Raw genomic sequence first — 24907 nt, 5'->3', positions numbered from 1 at the left:
AGAATTTAAAAACCTTAATTCTGTACATTCCTTAACACTGTTCATGGTGATATCTCTACTATAGAGCAATTCCTTGAAGACAGCTTTAAATAATCTTAAGGCAGCATAGAAAATACACATATTCTACAACTTTTCTAACCCTACTGTTTCCCAAAGGTAACTACAATTTCTGCTCTTAAAACTACTGGTTCTTGAGTATAGATTAAATGTGTATCTCAAAACTACTAAATATCAATAATCTAATCTTTTTATTACAATTAAAACTTCCAATGGAACCTTGGAGTCCAGGTTCAGAAATATCCCATTTGAATGAATGAGGAATTGTAAAGTAAAGACCGTGCCTACAGTCAGAGAAAGTTTTAAAACCAGTTTTAGTTTGCTATTTATTAATTATGCCATATAGCTATAGTATAAATTTCTGGCAATTAAGTTTCTTAAGCCACAGAAACTTAGATCTTTGTCAACAAAATGAATAAAGCCACAATGTGAAGCTGGTGAGCATTTAACAGTCTGCATGTACTAAAGGCATAATACCTGAAACTGGAGGTAAAAAAGACAGGATGCAATTATTTTCCAAAAGCACTGTTTTTATTTATATAGAGTCCTAACCACTTTAGTGGCAGGAGTGGGAGAGGTTCCTTTTTCAATCCAAGGGCCTCCAAAATGTTGGTCTGTTGTTACCAAACACGCAGGCAAGTGGCGTCATGGATTTGGTAAACTAATGACAATGTTTAGTCTCTCTCTGCTAGAGCAACAAGGTGAGTGTCAATCTCTGCTTCTGTAAGAATCCTAGAAAGGAAAGGAAAAACCCCAAAACGATTTACTTTTGAAAACTTTTATTATGTAACCTTCCAAACACACAAAGTAGGATAGTAATGAATTCATGTGTACCTAACACCCACCTTCAACAATTATCAATTTATAGCTAATTTTTAAAAAATCTATATATCCACCACTCATCCCTTTAGATTATTTTGAAGGAATCTGCAGATGTAATATCAACTTCTATACACAAAAATGCTTACTTGACACCAGATCTAGAATTAGGTCTTTTGAAAACAAAACCCTTTTAGTTGCAGCTATGATAGAAAATATTTAAATATAAAGCTAAACTACACATAAAGCATTCTATTTTAGCTATGTCGAAATGCCTTTATACCTAGTATAACTCAAGTTTAAGTTTGTATGAGCTGAGAGATAAGAAGGCACTCCATGCTGAACATGGTATTTTCTAAAAAATGTTTGCCCCAAAGAAATCAATTGCTTGGCAACCTTTACAGTGACCTATTACTGCTGGACCTCTAAAAAGTAAAATTTGTCAAAGTGCCATTATTTAGTGCAAATTGGGGCAATGTAAGTAGCTTATATAGTTATTGATGCTTATGTTTTATAATCTAATTATTATTTAAGTAAACTTACTATAACAGGATTTACAAATGATACAAGGGCTTTTTGAAGACACAGGATCTTTGGTTTCTTATCTATTTAACTTATTGATGGAAATAAGAACTTTAAAGGTTACAGGAGGGTTTGAGAATAGAAAACAAGAACTAATTGTAGGTCCTTTAGAGAGATCTGTAAATTGCTCTTGATGGAATTTTACTGCTTTAAAAAAAAAAAAGACAACTGCAGGCGTGGCTCAGCGGCTGAGCATCGACCTAGGATCCAGGAGACAGCGGTTCGATTCCCGGTCAGGGCACATGCCTGGGTTGTGGGCTCGATCCCTAGTCAGGGATGTGCAGGAGGCAGCCGATCAATGATTCTCTCATCTTTGATATTTCTCTCTCTCTCCCTCTCCTTTCCTCTCTCTGAAATAAAGATATGTTTAAAAAAAAAAAAAAAAAAAAAGACCACCTTTTCCTATAGAAAACAAAAAGGTTAATTTTTCTTAAATCTTTCATCTTTGCATCACCTACCTGCAGGCAACAAAAAGAACAAATTGGAAAAAAATGGCACACTAACAAAAAAAAAATTCTTCAAGGCCTGGTATACCCCTAGGCATAACCATGTGTTCTTATAACTATGACCTAAGAGTAGCTAGCTATACATAATAATTAACATGCCTTCCCTTCCGGCAGTGCCTCACATCTGTGGACTTAACTGAAGTATTTTCCACTATTCAAAAAAGTAACCAAGTTCATGGTAAGCAACAACCTCATAGGATGAGCTAGTATGTGTTAAGCACCCAGTACAGATTTGACTCATGGAAGCTGTAAGGTTGATTTGCGGGAGTTAGTCACTTGGCTCACTTAGAACAGACAGACATCCAGCATCTGCAATTCAATGAGTTGTATTCAAAATTTGGGGCTTCCCAAGATCTCCAGATAGGCCTGATGTATATTAATATTTCATATTGCTTTTCACATATAACCATTAAATAATCGAGGCTCCACCCGAAAAATTTGAAAAGGTTTGACAGTTGAATTTCTACTGACCTTAAACTAAGAAAAGAAAAACACTTATGCTTACTTTACTCCTTACTTTATAAAGGTTATTTTATGTCACCTCTGGTATTAGATATAAAATCACTCTGAAATGAGAAGAAAAGCAGTTATGCCTGTCTTAACGAGACATCCAGTAAGTTTAAAAATAGATCTCTTGGGTGCTGAAGAGAAAATACTGTAATTGAAGTTCAAGAAAACGTTTTCTTTCTCCAAGTTATAGGACAAATGGACTGCCACATGTCTACCGTTATAGGCTGAAATTTATCACTTGGCAAACTTCTTTAAGTATCTGGCCAATAATATAACTCACCTGAATTTAGGATTTTCAACTGTAACTACTCCAACTTCTATTTCTGAAGGTTTGAAATCAATTGATAGAACAGTAGACAGGCAGGTAATCGCAGTCTGAAAAAAGCATCAATATTAAAATACAGTATTTTTCACAGAGTAAAAGATTTTCTCATTCCAAGCTTATCAGAATCGTGAATTAACCACAAGTTCTTCAGTTTCACTCCATGCTTCAGTGACGTAGTTCTATAGCGACTAACAGATTGCTTAATTCTAATATGTCGCCTGCCAGTGAAACTTGTTTATATCAGCTCAGCCATAAATCAAAGGGGTCCATCAAACAAAACAGACAGATTTACACAAAACGGTCTGCCTGGTTAATGACCACTTCACGTCAGGCACTATGATTAGCACTTGGGGTGAGATGAGGAGAGGACAAAGATGAACGATATAACCCTGGCTGGTGTGGCTCAGTCGGCTGGGCATCATCCTGTGCACTGAAAGGTTGTTGGTTCGATTCCCGGTCAGGGCAAATACCCAGGTTGAGGGCTCTACTCCCAATAGGGGTGTGCAGAAGGCAGCCAATCAATGTTTCATTCTCGTATAGATGCTTCTCTCTCTTTCTCTCCCCTTCCCTCCTCTCTAAAGGTCAATAAAAATATTTTTTAAAAAGATGGATATAGTATTTCAAGGAATTTACAGTAATAACAACTAAGGATGTTTTAAGTGGCTCTGTATCTGATGCGATATTACTTATGCAATTATGAATTGCAATTAAAAAAAACCTTTAATAAACATTTAAACAGGGCATTATATCTCCCAGATGAAAACTAGCTTTATATCACCTATTAGTATAAATAATACTGCCAACCATACATAAAAGTATTAGATGGTAATTTTTCCTTTGTCATTTGTCAGAATCATGTTGTTAATCTTTAGAAATGGCTGTATCTCAGACCCTCATTCCAATATCCAGTAAAATTTTTGTTTTTAAACTTCCGGCAATAAATAAAAGGCTTCTTTAGTCTAATGTTACTAAATATTTGTATAAGAATTTTAGCTTGTGCTATCAATGTAAAGTTCCCAATCATAATAAACAATCTCAAGAACACTGCATAAATCTAGCTCTATTTTTGTATCCCAGATATAATTTCTCTGCCAAGTCATCCTGTGAGCATATTCTTTTATAGGAAGAGGTTTGCTTCCCCTGAGAATCTTGTGTGTGGCCGTCTACTTTTCCTTCAGCACACCCTAAGGGCAACGTTACTGACTCAGTTTTTTCACTTTTGCTACCAAGAAGCTTAAGCCTAATTTGAGTCATAAACATGTTGGCATTTAGGTCTAGTCTTGATTCATATTCTTAGTTATATTTTTCCATTTTATATGTGTTTTGTTGAAAGCAATTTCAAAAACATTATGAAATGAGATAGGGAATTAAGTGAATAAAAGCAGTCCTTATTGTTCCCATGTCAGCTGAACGACAGCGATTTTACTATTACACTGACAAACTTGGATCTTGTGATATAACTGAGGAACAGAGTTTATAGACCGTCAAGTATGCAATGATCTTCACTATTCTATACAGCATTAAAAAAACTCAGCTGCCTGGCCAGGTGTGGCTCAGCGGTTGAGCATCGACCTAGGATCCAGGAGATCGGGGTTCAATTCCCGGTCAGGACACATGACCGGGGTGCGGGCTCGATCAATGACTCTCTCATCATTGATGTTTCTCTCTCTCCCCCCCCCTTTCCTCTCTCTGAAATCAATAAAGATATGTTTAAAAAAAATAAAAATAAAATAAAATAAAAAAATAAAAAACCTCAGTTTCTTTTGACTAACTTACTTCCACTGTCTGTTCAAACGTCCAATCAAATTTCTTCTTCACTTTTTTTTCAAGAAAGCTGGTTGACTCGGTTTGTTTAACGCCCGCTGCAGTGGCTTTAAACCCACAGTAGTAACCTGCAGGGTCACACTTGTACACCTGAGGGCCTTGTTCTTCATCTATACCAATTAAAATCATACCTAAAAAGAAAGAAAGACCCTCATTAAATGTCTTATACCCTTATATAGCAAAATTTTGTGTGTTGTCATATAACTCTTGTTAATCATTACTCTGGCCATCTATTTCAGAATATGTGTTTTGCTTTAAAAAAAACTGATAAATAGCCCTGGTTGATGTGGCTCAGTTGTTAGAGTGCTGGTCTGTGCACTGAAGGGTCACGGGTTCGATTCCTGGTCAAGGGTACATACCTGGGTTGCAATCTGATCCCCACCCCAGTCGGGGTGCGTGTAGGAGGCAACCGATCGATGTGTCTCTCACATCGGTGTTTTTCTCTTTCTCTCTCTCTCCTTCTATCCCTCCCTTCCACTCTATAAAAAAAAAAAAAAAAAAGCAATAGAAAAAATATCCTCAGGCGAGGGTTAACAAAAAAACAAAACAAAAACAAAAAACCCCTCATAAACAAAATACAGGCTTAAATTTACAAAATAAATTAGGTAACAGAAATTTCCATTTCACAAAATGTTTTATCACAGATTTTTAGAAAGTAAATTATCACAAATGTAATCCACAAACAATTTCTGAATCCTTGCTATTACTTAAAGCATATTCCTTTGAACCCTAATTCCTCAAGATGTTACTTGGTCAAATAAATTTGGAAAATATACTTTTCATATAATTATTTTGGAGAAAATAATATGCAATGGCATATAAGTGTTCTAAAGTGTTCTGCTGTAGGTTGATCTACTTTTAGCTTAGTAGTTCTTAAATTTACTTGACCAAGAAATACTTTTTCTTTTTTTTAAATTTAAGAACTAGTGATTAAGGTTCCAGGGAACTAAATGTATATGTAATACACGTTGGAAATGCTGGAGCAAAGTGAAATATACCTAGGGGCTAATGCTCACCTCTACACTGCCCATCTTGTTACTGTTGGTATACATTCCCCTAGCAGTCAGTAGAAACTAAATTCTAAATTCTGTACATAAATTTATTACAAATCTAATGTTATTAGAATGACATATGACAAACAATTAAAATAGCCACCACCACCAAACTTCTTTTTACTCAGCAGAGCAGGTAACAGAGTATGTATTTAAAGAATGGCTTACCTCCTGCTTTCTTACATTCTAGATCTGAACCTCTTTTAAAGAGTCTCTTCTAAAACTCAGTATGAATTGACTACTTTATTCACATTTATAGATGTTTTACAGTCTACTAATGAGGAATTTTCAACTCTATTTTACTGACAAACACTATGACAGTGATCTGATATCTAGTTTATTAGAATGTTATGCCACCCTGTAATTTTCCTTACATTTTATACTTGATATATACAATGTACAAGGGCAACATGAAAGTGATATCCACTTACTGCCTGGGGGAAGCAAGAAACATTTCTCTACTTCAGGGTCTTGCAAGATGAGCAAGGTTTAATAGGTGATAAGGACATGAAAGGCAATCAAAGCAAAAGGAACAAGACATGAAAGGTCAGGTACACCCAGGGAATGACAAATGATCTGTGTATTGCCAGGTCTTCAGATGAGGGGGGAAAGCAGTACAAGAGGCAACTTGGGAGTAAACTGTAAGGGGCCTTGCATGTCATATTAAGGAGTTTGGAAATGACGCTCTAGCCAATAGTAACCAGTTTTTCCAAGGGAGCAACAACCAAAATTTGGCTTTAGAATGATTAACTAACTCATGCAGCAATATGAAAGACAGACTCGGAAAGAGTGAGAAGGGAAAGAAGAGACAGGTAAATTTAGTGGCAAAGGCAAGAGATGATGAAAAAGTGACAGGAAATGGAGAAGAAACAGATATTCTGAGGAAAAGCTTGATGACTAATCAAATGACCAGGGAAGGTGGTAGGGTGGAGACAGAAAAGTAGAGGCTGAAAGTAGGAAAACAGCAATGATTTCAAGTTTGAAGTATTTGTGAGACACGGAGAAAGGTAGTGGGTTAAAGCTAATGTGACAGTGGGTGAGACCATACAGACAGAACAAAGAGGGAGAGAAGGACCACGGAGAAAAACACGGTGAGTGACAGCACTAAGAGGCCAGCAGAAGAGGATGAGCTAAGGGAAGTGAGGTGGAGGAAAAGGGAGTGTTACTGAAGAAATCAAGGGAGAATTTTTGAGAGGTCAAGCAATAGGATTAGGTGCTAAAGAGAAATCATTACACTGAGTGCTTTAATTCTCATAAATGAATGGCACTATGTCAAAAATGAACGTGTTAAGTTTTTCCAGGGTAATTTATTACATTAAGTCTAAAATCAATAAATCTTATCCCTCTCCCAATAAAACTTTCCTTGTTTTTTTGAAAAAGAAATTTATTCCAAAAATATGAATCACAGGCATATGTATGTGAGCCTGATTCTTTAGGAGGAGTCAAAAAAACTACTACGTTGTTCAGATGCCTAATTTAGGCACTCCCTTCAAACTAGTACTCTAGAACTGCTGTAGAACACCCATTACAAAAGCCTAATAAAACAGCAACTTGGATCTTTCCAATCCCACACCCTAAATAGATGTATTTTGATAATAAGTCTAACAGCATCTAAAGCTTCAAGATAATACCATAAATACTGCTGTGAAACCTATCTTTCATTGCTGACTTACTAAAAGATTTCCTCACTTTATATAATTTCCAAGCCACATGTTCAGAACCTAGGTGTTACTAAAATAACTTTCCTTACGCATGTTCTCTAAAAAAATTCTAACTTCATGAATTATTTGGGAGACTTATTAGCATACTTACAACAACCAAGAGGCCTCATTTCAGCATTCTGTGTGTAGACCTGAGAAATATCAGCAATTCTTTTACACAGCATGTCCACAGGAATCTCATAGCCATACTTGTATTTCCAATTAGCTGCCTCATAGCGTGCCCTCTGTACCTGGGACCTGCTGTCAGCTAGGAGCAGAAAAAAGCTTTAGTTTTTTAGAAGGAAAGGATGATCCTCCAAGCCAGACAATTTTCCATATATATCCATTAAAACTTAAGGAAAGCAGAAGTAGTCCAGTATGGCTTTTTCTCCTACCAATGAATAGTGAATGACTCAGCAACAAGTACATGATAAAAAGAAAAAAATTATAAGATGGAATTCTATACACAGTACTGTCCTTTTATTCTGAGCCCTTCATCAGCTGTCAAAATAGTTTTTATAACTAGTAACTCCCTAAGAACAAGTTTTGAGAGAATAATGCTTCTCTTGATCTTTTTCAGTAAGCTTGAATTTATCCTTGATTTCAGAAAATAGAAACCCAAAGTAATTTTTTATAATTCTCACCTACTTCTAACCACTGTCATTATTACCAGGTTTCAGATACACTGACTTACATCTCCTTACACTATTAACTACATCTGAAATAAATCATCTATGAGAGAGGCCTCAGCCCAGTTTCCCTAACAGTAGTATAGATATCTAACTCTATTATACTTATAAAATTAGTACAAAACTAAAAAGTAATTGAAAGAAAATAACAAATCTAAGTAGACATCGAGCCAATTACCTGTCATTCCTGTCATCACACAGCCAATGTTTTCGGTTATCTTGAATAAGTGAGTCACTGTGCTGGAATCCAATAATTTGTCCTAATGAACAAAATAAATCAAGATAATTTTGGGGAAAAAATCCCAACAACACAGGTCTCTGTGTAGTGATAAAAATACTGTGAAATTATAACAATACACTATATAATAAACGTCTGTTTACTTTACAGTTAAAACCAATTTTTAAAAAAGGGAAGGGGGACTCTATTTTCCTTTTTTAGATGATATGTTTCCGTGGGCAAGAACTACAGCTCACCAAAGCATGTTTCAAGGTCCCCGAAGACAAAAGACCTAGACACCCCAATGTGCTTATCATATCATGAAGTTTAATATGTTAATTCTGTCTACTCAGCTGAACTGTGCATATTTGCTCAATAAATACTAGGAAAGCAGAGTCAAAGCAAGAATAATGTTAACATATATAGGTAATAATATTCCTTTGTACAAACTCACAAAAAATTCTGGCATTATATTCTTCAATAATCAGCTATCTGGGCAGTATTACTTACAGGTACTTTCTTCTGTGTGACAATTACTGCACAGTCTTTCCCTCTGACAGCTACTGATGTAAGGCCACCCTGGTTAATAGCCTTAAAAGCATATTCTGGAAGACAGAATATAGTTTTTTTTTAAAGGCAGAATAAATTATCATAGATTCATGCAATGGAATAATAAGCAGTCATTAAAAAGAATGAGACAGAACTATAAGAGCTAATATGGAATGCTATCCAAGACATGAAAAGTCAAAATAATGATAATAATAAATCACAGTTAAATCAACTCCATTTCTTTCCACTTAAATTTTACTGAAATCATTTTTATCAGGCTTAAGCACCAAATTTCAAATAAAGATTTAGTTAACTTATTATATCAAATTTTTATCAATTATGTTTTATCATTTTAAAAGTTGGTTTTGTGGCCATTATTTCTAAGTCTGGTTTATCCAGGTCAAATTTAGTTGCTCTAAATTTTCTCAAGATTTACTATTTCTGTTAACTTTTGGTCAATAACTAATTTGAACATATGCAGTTTTAATTGCTCTTAGATTATTCTGTATTGTTTTTTTACCCCACCAAGCTGAATTTTCTGGGTCATGTTTTTTTTGCATTTTTATAGGTTTCTCTAGTTTGTCTATAACACACTTCGGCTTGTATACTTCTAGTTGCTGTCAAACCATTACCCGGGTTAAACAGCTGGATCAACATAGTAGCATAAAAACAAACAACTTTGGCACCATGTAGTTTAGTTGATAATGAATGCCTCTGGAGAGTAGAATTACAGATGAGACTATCCCTTTCTATGTTACATATTTCCATAACATTTAAATGTAATCTAAACATGTATTTTGTAATCAGGAAAACAGCAACAAAAATTAATATATGCTCAATGCAGAAAATATTAAAGGACAATATAAAATAAAAAAATTACTTATAACTCCAGTCAATATTACATTTTCACATATAACAGATGCTTTTAAAATTCTGTCAAGTATTACTCTGGGCACTGGGTCTGAGGCCTGGCCTCATCTGTTCATAAATCCATTGGTGATGAGGACTGCCAAGGAAGATACTACCTATAACACCAAAGAATTTCCTTTAATAGGAGCTATAATAAAAATCCTTTATCAAATATTTCTAGATGGCTATATATTGAAGAAAGCGCAAAAGAATGAAGTAAAAAGACCCTAGAAAAATCACCTTAAAGGAAATCCTTAAATCTAGCTTAGATTTAACTAATTAAAATATTTTTACCATTCCATTACACTGCAAAAACTTCTAAAACAATGCAAATAACTTCTAAAATATGTTTCAAAATGCTTTTCAGTTCTGCTTCTCATATGGCCAATAAAACTTCTACCACATCATCCCTCCACAGATAAAAAACCTATAAATTCTAGACAAAACAATAACTACTCAAAGAGACAAGAAAGTGGCCCAAATCTAGTAGGCAGATACAAGAGGAGGAGTCAATGTTTGAAAGAAAGGAATAGCATGGGATGAGTTTCCCATTTTCATGGCGTATAGCTCAAGTCCAGGCCCAAGTCAGGGCTAAAGACCCATAGAAAACTCAGTCCTTTTTGCCTAGAGAACTAGAGAGCAGTTTGGGGGTAAACACAGATGCGAAAAGGTGAGGGAGAGAAAGAAGAGAGCCAGAGAGGGAGAGCCCCAACTTCTATATACAAACGTTGCCCAAATCTCTAGTTGATTCTATGACCACACATGTAGAAGACAGGCTCCAGGCAGCCTACCTAAGGATTTTTCAAAAAGTGAGATTTTGAGCTGCCACCCAAATGGACTGCCTCCAAGGACAAATCAACACTCTTTGGAGGAATAAAACAGAATCCAGTCTTCACAACCTATCATTCACATACATCCAGGACAATCCAGAATTATTCAACATACCAAAAAAGAAAACAAACCAAAACCAAAATCAGGAAAATGTGATCCATTTGCAAGAAACCAATTCTGAGATAACCCAGATGTTGTATTAGCAGGCAAAGTTATTAAAACTATGCTCGATGACATAAAGGAAAATATTCTCAAAATGAAATGAGATCAGAAATCTCAGTGCAAGGAAGTACAAAAGAACAAAATAGAAGCTGTAGAACTGAGACAAATAATTGGAATGAAAAATTTAACCAAATGGACTTAACTGCAGAATGAAGATAATAGTGAATGGATATGGAAATTAATCAATAAGATTAAAGAAGATAATAAGTCTGTGGGTCAACATTAAAAGGTATAATATAAGTGTAATTGAAGTCCTGTATGCAGAAAAAAATCTGAAGAAATAATCGCTAAAAATGTTTCAAATATGGCAAAAGACATGAATTTCAGATTGAAGATACAGCAAATTCTAAGTGGATAAATACAAAGAAAACTGCACATAGGCTCACTATATTCAAATTTGTGAAAACCAAAAATAGGGAAAAATTTGAAGACAGAGAAAAAGAACAAATTACACATAAGCAGATTATACATGAGAACAATGATTTGAATTCCATAGGTTTCACTGAAGATAGTGGAGTATCATTAAAGTATGGAAAGAAAAACCATCAGTTTTGAATTCTATATCCAATAAAAATATCCTTCCACTGCTTGATGGTTTCCTTCTGCTATGAATGTGCACGTCCAGTTGTGTGCTTCTTAGAGAAGACACTTACCTTCCTACTCCACCAGCCATTGGAAGAGGATTTGGACCATGCAGACGATTAGTTTGACCCATTCTTCTGGGGCGGGGGGTGTTTCCCAGAGGCCCATTTCCATCATCATATCTAGAATCAAATGAGTTTCTGTAGCCTCTTCTCTTTTTTACATCTTGCTGAAGCATAGTTTCAAAAAACAAAACCACGAACTCAGCTATTCCCCCGAAGGAATTTGTTATCAAAGATAATCTCTATGGGGACTGACTCTGGTCGTCCAACACTTGTCAATTCAAGATGTAAAATATCTTGCTTCTTGTTACCCACCTCTGGAGCGACTGAGCAGCCTGACTATTTAGAGAAGATTTTATGGTCTTAGAGACAATTTTATAAAATTTGACCTCAAAGGCAAGGGAAGTAAAGGCAAAAATAAATGAACAGGACTAATCGAACTAAAAAGCTTCTGCACAGCAAAAGAAAATGACAACAAAAAGGCAAAGAACTGAATGGGAGATGATATTTGCAAACAGCTCTGACAAGAGGCTGATACCCAAAATATATAAAGAACTCATACAACTCAACACCAAACAAACCAACCAACCAATTAAAAAATGGGCAGAGGACCTGAACAGACACTTTTTCCAAGAAGACATACAGATGGCCAACAGATATATGAAAAGATGCTCAACTTCACCATTAGGGAAATGCAAATCAAAACTACAATGAGATACCATCTCACACTTGTTAGAATGGCTATTATCAACAAGATGAGTAATAACAAGTGTTGGAGAGGTTGTGGAAAAAGAGGAACCCTCATTCACTGCTGCTAGAATGTAAACTGGTACAGCCACGCTATGGAAAAGCAGTCTGGCGGTTCCTCAAAAAATAATAGAGTTACCATATGACCCAGCAATCCCTCTTCTGGGTATCTATCCAAAAAACTTGAAAACGTTTATTCGCAAAGATACATGCACTCCTAGGTTCACTGCAGCATTATTCATGGTGGCCAAGAGATGGAAACAACCCAAGTGTCCTGTGATAGAGGACTGGATAAAGAAGATGTGGTACATATATACAGTAAAACTTTCATATACTGGACTAATTTGGGCAAGGGCGTGTCTGTTAAAGCCAAAAGTCTGTTACATAATAAAGTAGGTTTTCCAAATACATGTTAAAAAATCAATAAATTAGTTTACCTGCTTTTACTTATGTAGACACATTTGTGTAATTAAAAGTATGTATGAAAAGCTTAACTTTGCAGAAAAGTTTTCTATATGTGTTACAGTAATTTTAAATGTATACTGAATAGGTCTAGTAAATGCATGCATTCACCAGTCACTGGGCTGCGGCTTGGCTTAATGCACTTTTGAACATTGGCCAGCACGTGTTAAAACTGCTGCAGAAAGTCATACCATGCGACAACATAACCAATTACCATTCCCGATGCTGCATGATAACGTGCTTATCATTCGCTGAACATTATTTACGAGCAGTGACTCTTGGATTTAAATATGAACACTACAGTTGTAGATATGTAACTTTTATTTATGTTGGTGAAACTACTACAGTGTTCTTTCCAAAATATGGCCTATTTGCTAAAATTTGTTAAAAATAACAGTGAATTAATAATAATAAAAAAATAACCTGTTAATTTAATTATAAGTAAATCTTGGTTAAAAGCGTATTAAAATGAAAAGGGTATTAATTTTCACATACAGCATATGGACTGGAAATTTTGTCAGTTAAATCTGAAGTCTGTTAAATCAGGGTCAGCAAAATTGAGGGTTTACTGTATTATGGAATACTTAATCATAAGAAAATATGAAATACTGTCATTTGTGACAACATGGACAGACCTTGAGATTATGCTAAGCAAAATATGTCAGAAAAAGCTAAGAACCATATGATTTCACTCATATGTGGGATATAAAACTGAAACTCATAGACACAGACAATAGTATGGTGGTTACCAGAGGGAAGGGGGATGGGAGTAGTAAAGGGGGCCAAATACATGGTGATGGAAGATGATTTGACTTTGGGTGGTGGGCACACAATGCAATATACAAATCATGTATCATAGAACTCTACACTTGAAACCTATAGAATCTTCATAACCAATGTCATCCCAATAAATTAAAAAGAAAATCCTTCAATAATGAAGGTAAAATAAAGATACTTCCAGACCTACAACAAGAAATGCTAAAGGAGTTCTTTGGGCTAAAGGAAAAAATGATACCAAATGAAAACTCCAACCTTTAGAAATAAAGAACATAAAAAATGGAAAATATGAAAGATGCTTTTATTCTCTTTAACTTTTTAAAAATACCTCACAAAAATCTTAACACTTGTGGAGTTTACAAAATATGTAATGTGTTACTTATAGAAAGGAAAAGGAGTAAATGGGCTTACAAGGTTTCAAGGTTTGTACATTTTATGTGAAGTGATAAATATTAACTCTAAGAAGACTGGGGGATGTTAAGCACGTGTATTATAATCCTTAGAGCAACCACTAAAAAAATGTAAAGTAGCCAAAAAACTAATAGATTTAAATGAAATTCTAAAAAAATATCCAAATAATCCAAAACAAGGAAAGAAAGGAGGTACAGAGGAACAAACAAAACAGAAACAGCCCTGGCCGGTGTGGCTCAATTAGTTGAGTGGCTTCCATGCACCCAAGGGTTGCGGTTTGATTTCCAGCCAGGGCACATGCCCAGGTTTCCGGTTTCCAGCTAGCTTCTTGGTCAAGGTATGTGCAGGAGGCAGCAGATGGATGTTTCTGTTTCTCTCTCTCTCCTCTCTCCTCTCTCTTTCTCTTTCTCTCTCTCTCTCTCTCGCTTTTCCTCTCTCACAAAAATCAATAAAAAAAATATTTTTTTAAAAAGAGAAACAAATAATAAAATGGTAAACTTTAATCATGTCAACAACTGCATTAAATGTTAATGGACAAAATACTCCAATAAAAAGTAGAAATTGTCAGAATGAATAATAAGCAAGATTCAAATATATGCTGTCTACCAGAGACACACCTTAATATGTGGATGAAACAAAGTACACCATATAAACAGTAAGCACCAGAAAGTTGGAGGGACTATGTTAATATCAGACAAAGTAGACTTCAAGACAGCATTACCAAAGATAAAGAGGAATACTTCAAAATGGTAGCATCAATAAAACATATCATAAATGTATATGTACCTTATAAGAATGCTTCAAAATACATGAAAGGAAAACTGACATATGGTATATTTATCAATATAGTTCATATGTTAGGCCATAAAACAAGTCTTGATAAATTCTGAAGTACTGAAACCCCTAAGTATTTGAAAATTTAAAAACATATTTCTAAATAACCTATGAGTCAAAGAAGTAATCACAAGGGAAATTTAAAAATATTTTGAATTGAATGGTAATTTGTAAGATGCAGACAAAACAGTGTTCAGAAGGGATTTTATTGCTATGGAGGACAGGCCCCAAGGTGTTCTCCCCCCCCCCCATCCCCTGCCTCCTGGTCATATTTTTGTGTAATCCCCTCCTCTTGAATATGGGCAGGACCTATAACTTGCTTCTAACAAACTGAATATGGTGAAAGTAATGGGATGTCTCATTCCTGATTACACTATATGAAAGTCTGTCTTGCTAGCAGACTCACTCTAGAGATTCTTCTTGTTGGCTTGGTAAGTTAGGTGTATGGCAATGAACCCCCTGTGGACAGCCAGCAAGTAGCTGGGGTCCTCAGTCCCCAAGGAAATGAATTCTGCCAACAACCTCAGTGAGCTTGGAAGCAGATTCTTTTCCAGCTGAGCCTCGAGATGAGAACAGAGCTTGGATGACACCATGATTGCAACCTTGAGATCCTAAGCAGAGGACCCAGCTAAACTGTGCCTAGACTACTCCTGAACTAAAGAAATGTGAGATAATAAGTATGCATTATTTTAAGTTGCTAAATTTGTGGTAATTTTTATGTAGCATAGAAAACTAATACAATAACCTTAATTGTTTATATTAGAAAAGGTTTAAAATCAATGACTTAAGTTTCCGCTTTAAGAAGCTAGAAAAGGGCAAAGGTAAATTCAGATTAGAAAAAACAAAACAAAAAACCCCACAATAAAGATCAGAAATCAAAGAAATAGACAAAAAGAGAACATCAGCAAAAAACTGATTCTTTGAACACAAACAAACCAACAAAATTATAAACTCTTTGGTATGCTAAAAAAAAAGGGATCTTTGCAGATGTGATTAACTTAAGGACCTTGATAAGGAAAGGGAAAGGTTATCCTAGTGGGCCCTAAATGCAATCACATTGTATAAGAGAAGCAGAGGGATATTTTACACACAGAGAAGAACAGGCGCTGTGACGAGGGAGCAGAGTAAGATTTGACGGTGATGCTGGTTCTATGACACTGGAGTGATGAAGCCATAAGAATGCTGGCAGCCTCTAGAAGTAGAAGAACGCCCTGCATGACACTTTGATTTTGATCCCATGATACTGATTTTGGACTTCTGGTTTCCAGAACTGTGAGAAAGTATATTTCTGTTGTTTAAGCCACTGAGTTTGTGGTAATTTGTTACAACAGCCAGAGAAAACTAATACAAACCTCTAAGCTAGACTAATCAAGGAAATGAGAATACAAATCACCAATATCGGGACTAAAAGAGGGTTATCACTACAGATATTATGGAGGTAGAAAACAATTACTTCCATACAGATGATTCTAATATCTGGGTCACTATCCTTAATCTTGCATAATTTTCTATTGCTTGCTTTTATTACCCAATTGTTCAGAACACAATTTTGGCCTAGAAAAACATTCCATCCATGGCCACAGAGAGCTATTAGTTTGTAATACAGTACTTACCAACTCTCCTCTAAATTGCCCTTTATGTTTATATAGACCCTGATCCTTCCCACACCTATGTCTTTGTTTCTTTATGTTCAGCCTAGATTGCCCTCTCTCTTATGTCCACCTAGCCAAAGCCTGCCCCTCCTCTGCAAGCCTGTTCCATTTCCCATGGACACTTTCTCTGACTGTCTCTGATGGGATTCTTCAACCCTTTCTCTGAATTCCAATAGCATTTCCTATTTCACCACTAAAATGAGTATTTCTACCCTCCACATCCAGACTGGAGACTCAAAGAAAGTAGGAACCAAGGAGCTTAAAATTAAATTTGCAACCAGAAGATACTAAGTCAAAAGTTGGCCATGGACCCAATCCAACTTACTCAAGTTGTCTTGGAATGCAGGGTTTTCTAGAAAGATTACAATTAACTAAAAGCCAGAAAAATAAGATCAGGATTTAGTTTTTCTTAGGGAAAAAAAAAATTCTGTTAACATCTGCCCCTCATTCACACATAGCAAAAGCATCTAGGGCTGGCACATGTTTTGCAGTTTTCCACAGTTCCCACCACTCCTTGTCATATCTCACATAGCCTGTTGCACTCATCTGCACTGCTTATCTGGTTTGCTTAAATGCAAATCTAAAAGCCACAAAACAGAAAGCTACCCTCCACCACAGAATAAAATCTTGTCCCAAAAATATTTTACATAAAAAAAACACCACTTCTCAGTAGAGAATGCACTTGTGAATTTGCCAGGATTCATTAAAGGAGTCTTCTTCCTCTCTATATTGACTAGTGCTAACCAACAGAATTTTCTGTGATGATGGCAATGTTCTAGATTTGCACTGTCCAATATAACAGCCATTAGCTACATGTGGCGGCTAATGCAACTGAGGAACTGAATTTTGAAGTTTTAAATAATATCATTTCCACTGTTCATCTACTTCTCTGAACTTCCCTTCTCAATCTCAGTGCTTCCATCTCTTCAGCCAGCTCTCTAAATACTGGTATTTCACAGGATTTTGTCATTTCTCCCTATCCCTGGATGATTTTATTTTATCACTACTAACTCCATCATCATTAGCTCTGAACCCATACTAGCAAATGCCTATTTCAACCACAGTCATGTATGAAAATAAAACTCCCCTCTCTAGAAATCTGCTACTTTTCTTATAGTCCTTATTTCAAATAATGGTATTACTAACCACTCAATTTTTCAAGCTACGAACCTGGGTATCATCCTTGATTCTTCATGTCTCCTCTCTCAAATGTCCACTCATCTACTCAGAGACTCCTCTTTACCGTCTCTCAACACCTTAGTTCTCTCATTAGGGTTTATATGGATTAGTGAACAAGCTTTTTCTAATTGGTCTTCCTGCCATCAGCCCCATTCTACTCTAATTCTAATTCTACACTCAACCCCCCTGCATTGAGTTAATAATCCTGTCATTCTTAAAGACTTTTGTTAGCTATGTCCAAAGCCCATGGGACAAAGTCCAAATCCTACCATGGTACCCAAATCTCTTTAAAATTTTGCTACAGTCTATTTTTCCAGTTGTCACTGTCTATGCTTGTCACACTGACCTACGCACTGGTCCCCCAAAATTTCCTTACCTAATCTCCATCTAAATCAATTCATCTTCTCTGGGGAACCTTTCCTGGCTCTCCCTGGCAGTGTCACTTCCCTTGGTACCCTTCTTTGTAGTTATTTTAGTGCTCAACATGTTATAATTTTCAATAAAATTTTGTATAAATGAATCCCCATTATAACACTACTACCATAATATATATATTTTGTAATAATTTCCAGAAAAATGGAAACTGCCAGGTAAAGGATCTAGAGACAACTTAATAACTAAAGAGTATCTTCCACAGAAATACGGGGAAGGTAGAAAGTAATATCACAGTATGTAGCAGAGGTGAGCAGGAAGGCCAACTGAGAAAAAACTGAAAGGTTTATGGGCACCATTTAAAAGGCATATTTATTTTTTAAAGCAAGAATTCAAATGCTGGAAATAGTAATTACACACTTTATTTCCATCACTAAAGATTTTGTTTTTTGAATAAAATGTCAGAAATTTGCAAACTAGCAAACACTATTACATTAATTTCAGTAATCTGTTTTTGAATGTCCAAGACTATGCAGAAAAATGATAACTGATAGCCCATTTCCCATTTTTTAAATGGGAGAAATTATAATATATTACACTCAACCACTGAGTCCCCAATTTCTTAAATTGTAACTTAAATACATAGTAAAGTATGTACCTATATGTATTTGGTTGAACCACATGAAAGTCATTTTATAGGTAAAAACAGTCAAAATCAGCAGTTTTATATAGTTCAACCTAACAGCAAACTCTAAGATTAGAATGTAAATTGCTTTCTTGATCACAAACAAAATGGTTAATAGTTGTTTTGTATACAGAGACCTCTTTTCCACAGTAATCTTTTACTTTGCTTCCTTCCCTACAAATTTCCCCAACACTTTCCCAACTTTTCTTGGACTCATTTGTATAATACTAGCGAAAAACAGGGACTAAATATAAAAGACACTGTGACAAAGTGTTCAGGACAAGCACAGAATGCCAGACAACGGCTCATACTATGCCAGACAATGGCTCACACTATGACCTGCTCAGTGTGATGCTAGCAATAGTGGAGGTACACATCCTCTTTATGGATGCTCATTAGCATCTACAGGTGATTCTGAGGTTCCGCCAATTATAGGAATATACAAGATTTTTCTCATTCATAATTTTGTTTAAAGTGCTGTACTGAGTTTTGGGAAATAAATAAAATTCCTCCCCCCATATAAAAACAGGGGCTGAGAAAACAAATTGAGAGATCTATACATTCTATGAAGTTTGGTTATTAAAACAAGAAATGTTCTAGGGCAAGGCAGGTAGGTACTCTTCAGGATATGTCTATATTCAATTTCAATGCTTTGTGACTAGCAACTTTTTGTTAAGATTTTTTGGTCTGGCCGGGTGTAGCTTAGCGGTTGAGCGTCGACCTGGGATCCAGGCGATCGGGGTTTGATTCCCGGTAAGGGCACATGCCCGGGTTGCGGGCTCAATCAATGACTCTCTCATCACTGACTCTCTCATCTATCTCTCTCTCTCCCTCTCCTTTCCTCTTTCTGAAATCAATAAAGATATATTAAAAAAATTAATTAATTAAAAAAAAAAGAAAAAGATTTTTTGAAGTTGTTCATTCTGTCTTTCCATAACATTGTAACCTAAATGGGAAGTGTGTCCCATTGCATAAAGCCTCTAAATATTACATTCTTTCAAACAGTGATCTTCAAGCAGATGGAGTCAAAACATAGCAGTGTTTGATCTCATTACTTTTTTGTGTACTTGTAATAGGTATGTATTTATGTATATATACATATGTATGCATGTGTACACACAGACATTTAATTTCAAATCAGATTCAAGGAAGGCATGAGAAGTCTGGGTTGAGAAACACTATTTTAAAATAAGAATTTTTTTTAACAGCAAAAGAGGCAAATAAACAGTACTTCTCAGTCCATTTATTTGTAAAACTCCTGATTCCATTTTTATCAGTCACTTGTTTCTTCCTGACAGCATCCTTCACAGAAACATTTATTGAGTACTTACTACATGACAAACACTGTTCTAAGTACTTTACATCTATTAACTCATTAAATCCTTATAGCCCTATAAGGTGGGTGGAATTATTATCTCTATTTTATATATGAAGAAAGTTCTCAAAGTAGGTGTGGAGCAAGGACTCGAACCCAGGAATCTTGGCTTCAATACAGTTTCCTAATCTAGAAAACTGTCCTTTTCAGTCTGTCTCCACCAGTCCATTTCTTTCCTGTTCCTTATTAGTATGCTCCCTTCTAAGAAGCATCCAAGCAGTGCTCACATCCATCCACCTGGCAGGCAAATTCAAGTGACTATTCCTCTCTTCTCTTGCCAGACCTATCCAGCAAAAGATCAGCAAGCGGAAAGGGGCTTGAAAGTAGCCAGGCTTATTTGCTCCACCTGGGCCTTAGTTGCCCCACTGATAACTTGCGGAATTCTTAAAATTAGATTTCGAAGCTAGGTGCTCTGTATATAGCTCTACAGTTTTTCTACAAATACCATCCCCCCTACCCCTTGAGTACATATGTCAACAGAAAATTTTCAATAGTTACATAGAGTACAAATGACAATAAAAAATCTCTCTGTCCTGGCCAGTGTGGCTCAGTTGGTTAAGGCGTCATCCCATATGCCAAAAGGTAGTGGGTTCGATTCCCGGTCAGGGCACATACCCAGTTTGTAGGTTCGATTCCTGGTTGGGCCATGTGTAGGAGGCAACCAATTGATGTTTCTCTCTCATATTGATGCCCCCCTGGTCCCTTCCTCACTCTAAAAATCAATTTTAAAAAAATTCTTCCTACTCCCTGGAAGCAAACACTGTAAACAGTTTGTGGACTTACCAACTTTAGACAACATTTATTTCCTGAGTCCCAACTATGGAAGAGGAGCATACTCACCTTTCCATTAATCTTTCCTTCCCTTGCCATCTCATTGTTGTTATTTTTCCATTATCAACGTTCAAGTTTGCACTCTACAACTTTTATATACTTTGTCTTAGGCAGATTCTAAAGTTTAAAACTAATAAACAGCATTTATGATATTAAGATACTGTGCATATATTTCACTAGAGAACTCAGCATGGACGGACTATAAAAAGGGAAGTATTACAGGTCTACAAAGCAACTAATCTAACAGACCAAAAAGAAAGAAGCCAAAGAATCAAACAGGAATATAATAACATTTACTGAGAACTTAATACTGTATTTACCCCTCTACATACATCACCTTATTTAATCCTCAAAACTACCACAAAAGGAAGGGATTATTAGCCCAATTTTGCAAGGAGAAACTAAGGCTAAAGTTATATCATTTGGTTGGCTAGTACGGAGCAGAGCAGGTATCTGACTCCAGGGCCTGAAGTCTTCACCACAATACTGCTTGCTCATACTAACTATTCTTTCACTTTCCTTTTCCTAGCAATGTCTAATTAGTGCCCTGAATAGCAAAGGGAGTGTGTTATTTAACAAGGCAAAGTTTAAAATCATTCTACTGGATATTATGGATCATATTTCTGTCTAGATATTATTGATCAAAATATTGGTCATATTTTTCAATTGGAGATGAGTTAAAAGGGTTACTGAATTACCCAATATGATGTTTTCTTGCTACATTATATTCAGTATGTAGCCACAGCCATATAGTGGACTGGTTTCATTCCAAGTTAACTTTACTTCTAAAATGTACAGGTGAAGAGCCCTAGCTGGTTTGGCTCAGTGGTTAGAGCCTGGGCCGGCGGACTGAAAGGTCCTCCATCCCATTCTGGCTATCGGGAGGCAATCAACTGATGCTCTTCCCTCGCCCCTCTCTGAAAAGCAATGGAAAAAATATCCTCAAGTGAGGATTAAAAAATAAAATAAAGTGTACAAGTGAAGAGAACCTTATTTATAGGCCAATTCTCTCCTTATGATTTCCAAACAGACTATATTACTGTCCTCGCTTGCCAAGGCACTGAGGTGCTAAATTCACTCAAAAATAAAACCATCATGGGCCAGATTTAAATCAGGATCTCTTGACTTTAAATTCTCTATGGCAAGAGATTAAGGGTACGAATTATAATTATAACCTAAACCCTGAACCATTTCGATCCAATAAAATATATTGTTATACTGAAAAACTGATAACTAGTTTAGGGTTTATTTCCACTAGAGTTGTTCTTCAATAAACAGCTTGCTCACCATACCTCATCCACAATTCAGAACCAGCTTTTAAACTACAGGAGCAGTCAAATATATGTAGGTTAAAAGAGGATGTTAGTTTCAGAGCAGCTTTAGAACTGGCATTCTATCTACCAGTTTTCCAAAGACGTCCTGCATGCATTCTGTAGATATTAGTAATTCGGCACTTTTTCTTTTTCTCCGTTTGTTTACGTTATCTGTCATTCCCTTTAAGTTGTGAGCTTCAATATAAGAGAGGGTGTGACATCTTTGCATCCCCTAGGACCAGCAGTGTTTGGCACATATAAGGCTCTGAATGCCCGTGTGGAAACAACCGCCACAGGACAAGGAACTGCATGCTGCAAACAAAGGAAAACGGGGAGGGCACATTTTAATGAGGAGGTTAAGGAACCAATTACCCTTTAGAGAAGTACAGACGTTGAGTCCACCTAGTCAAAATGTAACAAGTCATTAGGCCTCAGGAAATCGAAGTCAGACATTAAGTCCTGCGTTCCTTAACTCTTTATCGTGTCCAGGCGGTGCGGCTGCTCGCCCTAAACCGCAAGAGGCCTTCAGCCTTCGGGCCCCTGATCCCTGCCTCCAGAACGGGTGAGAACACCATGGAACGAAAACCCCGACTAGGCCCTTCTCCCGTGCCAAATCCGGCCATGCTTCAGGCCCGGACTCAACTCCAGGCCGTACCATGACAGAGCAATTCGAGTGGACCACAGGCGGACCTGGTTCACTCACCTACTTGGTAGAGCCGGCCCTCGGGTGAAAAAATAGTAATGTGGCGATCAAAACCAGCGCTGGAACCACGGGACATGATGGCACGCCCACTATCTCAAGAACTGTCGCTGGGCCCACAGCTCCCACACCAGGCGAGCAACCAAGCACTCCGGAAGCGCAGCCACTGCTTTCTGCTTCCGGTGCCGGGCCCGATTTGTCGTTTTTTGAGCGGAGAACTCCCGGCATCTGCGTCAGCTCCGGAGGAGGGAGAGCTCCGAGGCCCCGCCCCTCGGGGGGCGTGGGGAAAGCAGCCGGAAGGGCCTCGGCGTGCGCTTGCGTCAGCCTCCGCTCTCGGCTGGTTCGGGGTAGCCGGTGAAACCCGAGTTGTGGCAGTTTAGAGCTGTCATCAGGAGAATGAATTGACTACAGCAAGAACGAAAGAATTTTCTGGGGGTCCAGAGTAGTGATCTGCCATTCAGTGTGACCTAAATGGATCGTGTATTTCACAAGGCTCTTGTTAGTTTTGGCCCCAGTATTTCCAGCCTGCGTCTAGATCGCTGGCGTCTTTTCTAACCTCTTCTTCACCCACCCACGTCCCTCCCTACTGCGGGGAGAAATGGATTGCAGCAGTTAATTTTACCTACAGAAGGCAGCGGGTTCTGGTAGCCACTGGCAAGAGAAAACTTTTATTCTGGCCAAGCAAGATCTTCCTTTGGCCAGGAGCCCTGACAGTTTTGTCTTAAAAGTGCAGTTGAGGCTGAGATACAGATATAAGGGAGGAGTTATGAAGTTAAGTAGCCTTGATTGATAATGAACTAGAACAGAAGGGACCGGGCTCATAGCGGGCTAAATGGATGGACTAAATGAGAGTAATTCCAAGCAGGCGAGGTAGCTAGCTCCCGGTGGTTTTCCAAACTGTAAAACTGTGTCTATTTTGACTTAACCCCTAGGCACACCCCTATTTAATGAATATAAAATGCAAACTATGATGTTAGGCTTGTGTGCCCCTCCCCCATAGCCTGTGCACCAGGAAGGCCAGATACACCAAGGTTTCTGGCACTTTAATGCCTGCCCTAAGTGCAGTCTTAGGGAGGGATTCTTACCTCTTTAATGTATTTTCTCTTAAATTCACTTTCCATTTAAGTGAAAAAGAATAAGAACCTCTTAAGCAGTTTCTTGAGGAAGCTCCAGTTTCTCAAAAGTGGTGTTTTTTTTTTTTAATCCTTAGCAGAGGATATTTTTTTCCATTGCTTTTCAGAGGGGGTGGAGGCGGGGAGGGAGAGAAACATTGATGTGAGAGAGACACATCATTTGGTTGCTTTCTGCTCACACCTGACCAGGCGCCAGGGATGGTGCCTACCACCGAGTCATGTGCCCTTGACCAGAATCGAACCCCAGACCCTTCAGTCCACAGGCAGAAGCTCTAACCACTGAACAAACCCGGCCAGGGCTCAAGAGTGTTTTTTAAAAATAAACTTCTATTTTATTAACCTGAAAAAAAATTCAAAACTGAAACTGATTGAGAAAATACTAAGTGCAAACAGCATCTCTGGCACACAGGGTACTTTCCAGCTCTGCCTAACTCCCAAGTGTACTGATAAAAGTTGTCCCTTGCTTTGGTTCAGGTCCTTTTGCTCAGGACCAACTCCTCCTGACCTTTTGAGTATTTCCCCCCTCAGATTCTGAGTAAGCTTTGTGTACTGTAATTCCTTCAGTTTTCCTGCGTAGTCACAGATAAAAGAGTTCTCTGTAAGTCTGCTTGGAGGGTGATCTCATTTAGTCTATTCCCACAGCCTCAACAGCTCTCTCTATTCTCATGTCTCCCAAACCTAGGCCTTTAGCTGGACCCTTTCAAGTGCTGAGTCTTCTCTAATTGTTGATGGGATACAGTGAGACACACGGTACCTCAAAACTCAACACGTTTAAAACAGAACTCCTTATCTCATCTCTTCCCGCCAAAGCTAATTCCTGCCTCATACCACAATTTCCAACTCCTCAGAGCCAAAGCCTTACAGCAGTCTTCAACTCTCCAAAACTTCTTATTCTGTCTACATATAATCATGATCCTTTTAAAAAATATATGTTTTTATTGACTTTAGAGAGAGAAGGAGGGGGACGAGAACATCGATGTGGGAAACATTGATGGGCTGC

At 37.2% G+C, this 24907-nt stretch overlaps 1 protein-coding gene and 1 pseudogene across 1 annotated transcript; both read right to left on the bottom strand.

Moving 5' to 3' along the window:
* On the bottom strand, positions 1-22940 carry PSMA6 (proteasome 20S subunit alpha 6). Its single transcript, XM_016198440.2, has 7 exons — positions 22778-22940; positions 8792-8886; positions 8243-8324; positions 7488-7643; positions 4576-4754; positions 2755-2849; positions 1-789 (listed from the first exon to the last, which is right to left on the bottom strand). The coding sequence occupies exons 1-7, from the start codon at positions 22851-22853 to the stop codon at positions 732-734; spliced, it is 741 nt and encodes a 246-aa protein (XP_016053926.1). The 5' UTR covers positions 22854-22940; the 3' UTR covers positions 1-731.
* LOC107526100 (selenoprotein K-like) lies at positions 8893-12876 on the bottom strand (annotated as a pseudogene).
* Positions 22941-24907: the final 1967 nt, after the last annotated feature.

The sequence above is a fragment of the Miniopterus natalensis genome, chromosome 1, assembly GCF_054644295.1.
Source record: "Miniopterus natalensis isolate mMinNat1 chromosome 1, mMinNat1.hap1, whole genome shotgun sequence".
Lineage (NCBI taxonomy): Eukaryota > Metazoa > Chordata > Mammalia > Chiroptera > Miniopteridae > Miniopterus > Miniopterus natalensis.
This window is presented reverse-complemented; position numbering and strand designations above follow the sequence as displayed.

Excerpts from the sequence above, each read along its gene's own strand:
- PSMA6 (XM_016198440.2), bottom strand. The coding sequence starts at position 22,853 with ATGTCCCGTGGTTCCAGCGCTGGTTTTGATCGCCACATTACTATTTTT. Across the intron at positions 8,325-8,791 it reads TCACACAGAAGAAAGTACCT|GACAAATTATTGGATTCCAG; the intron begins GTAAGTAATACT and ends TTTGTTCATTAG. Across the intron at positions 4,755-7,487 it reads AATGAGGCCTCTTGGTTGTT|GTATGATTTTAATTGGTATA; the intron begins GTAAGTATGCTA and ends CTTTCTTTTTAG.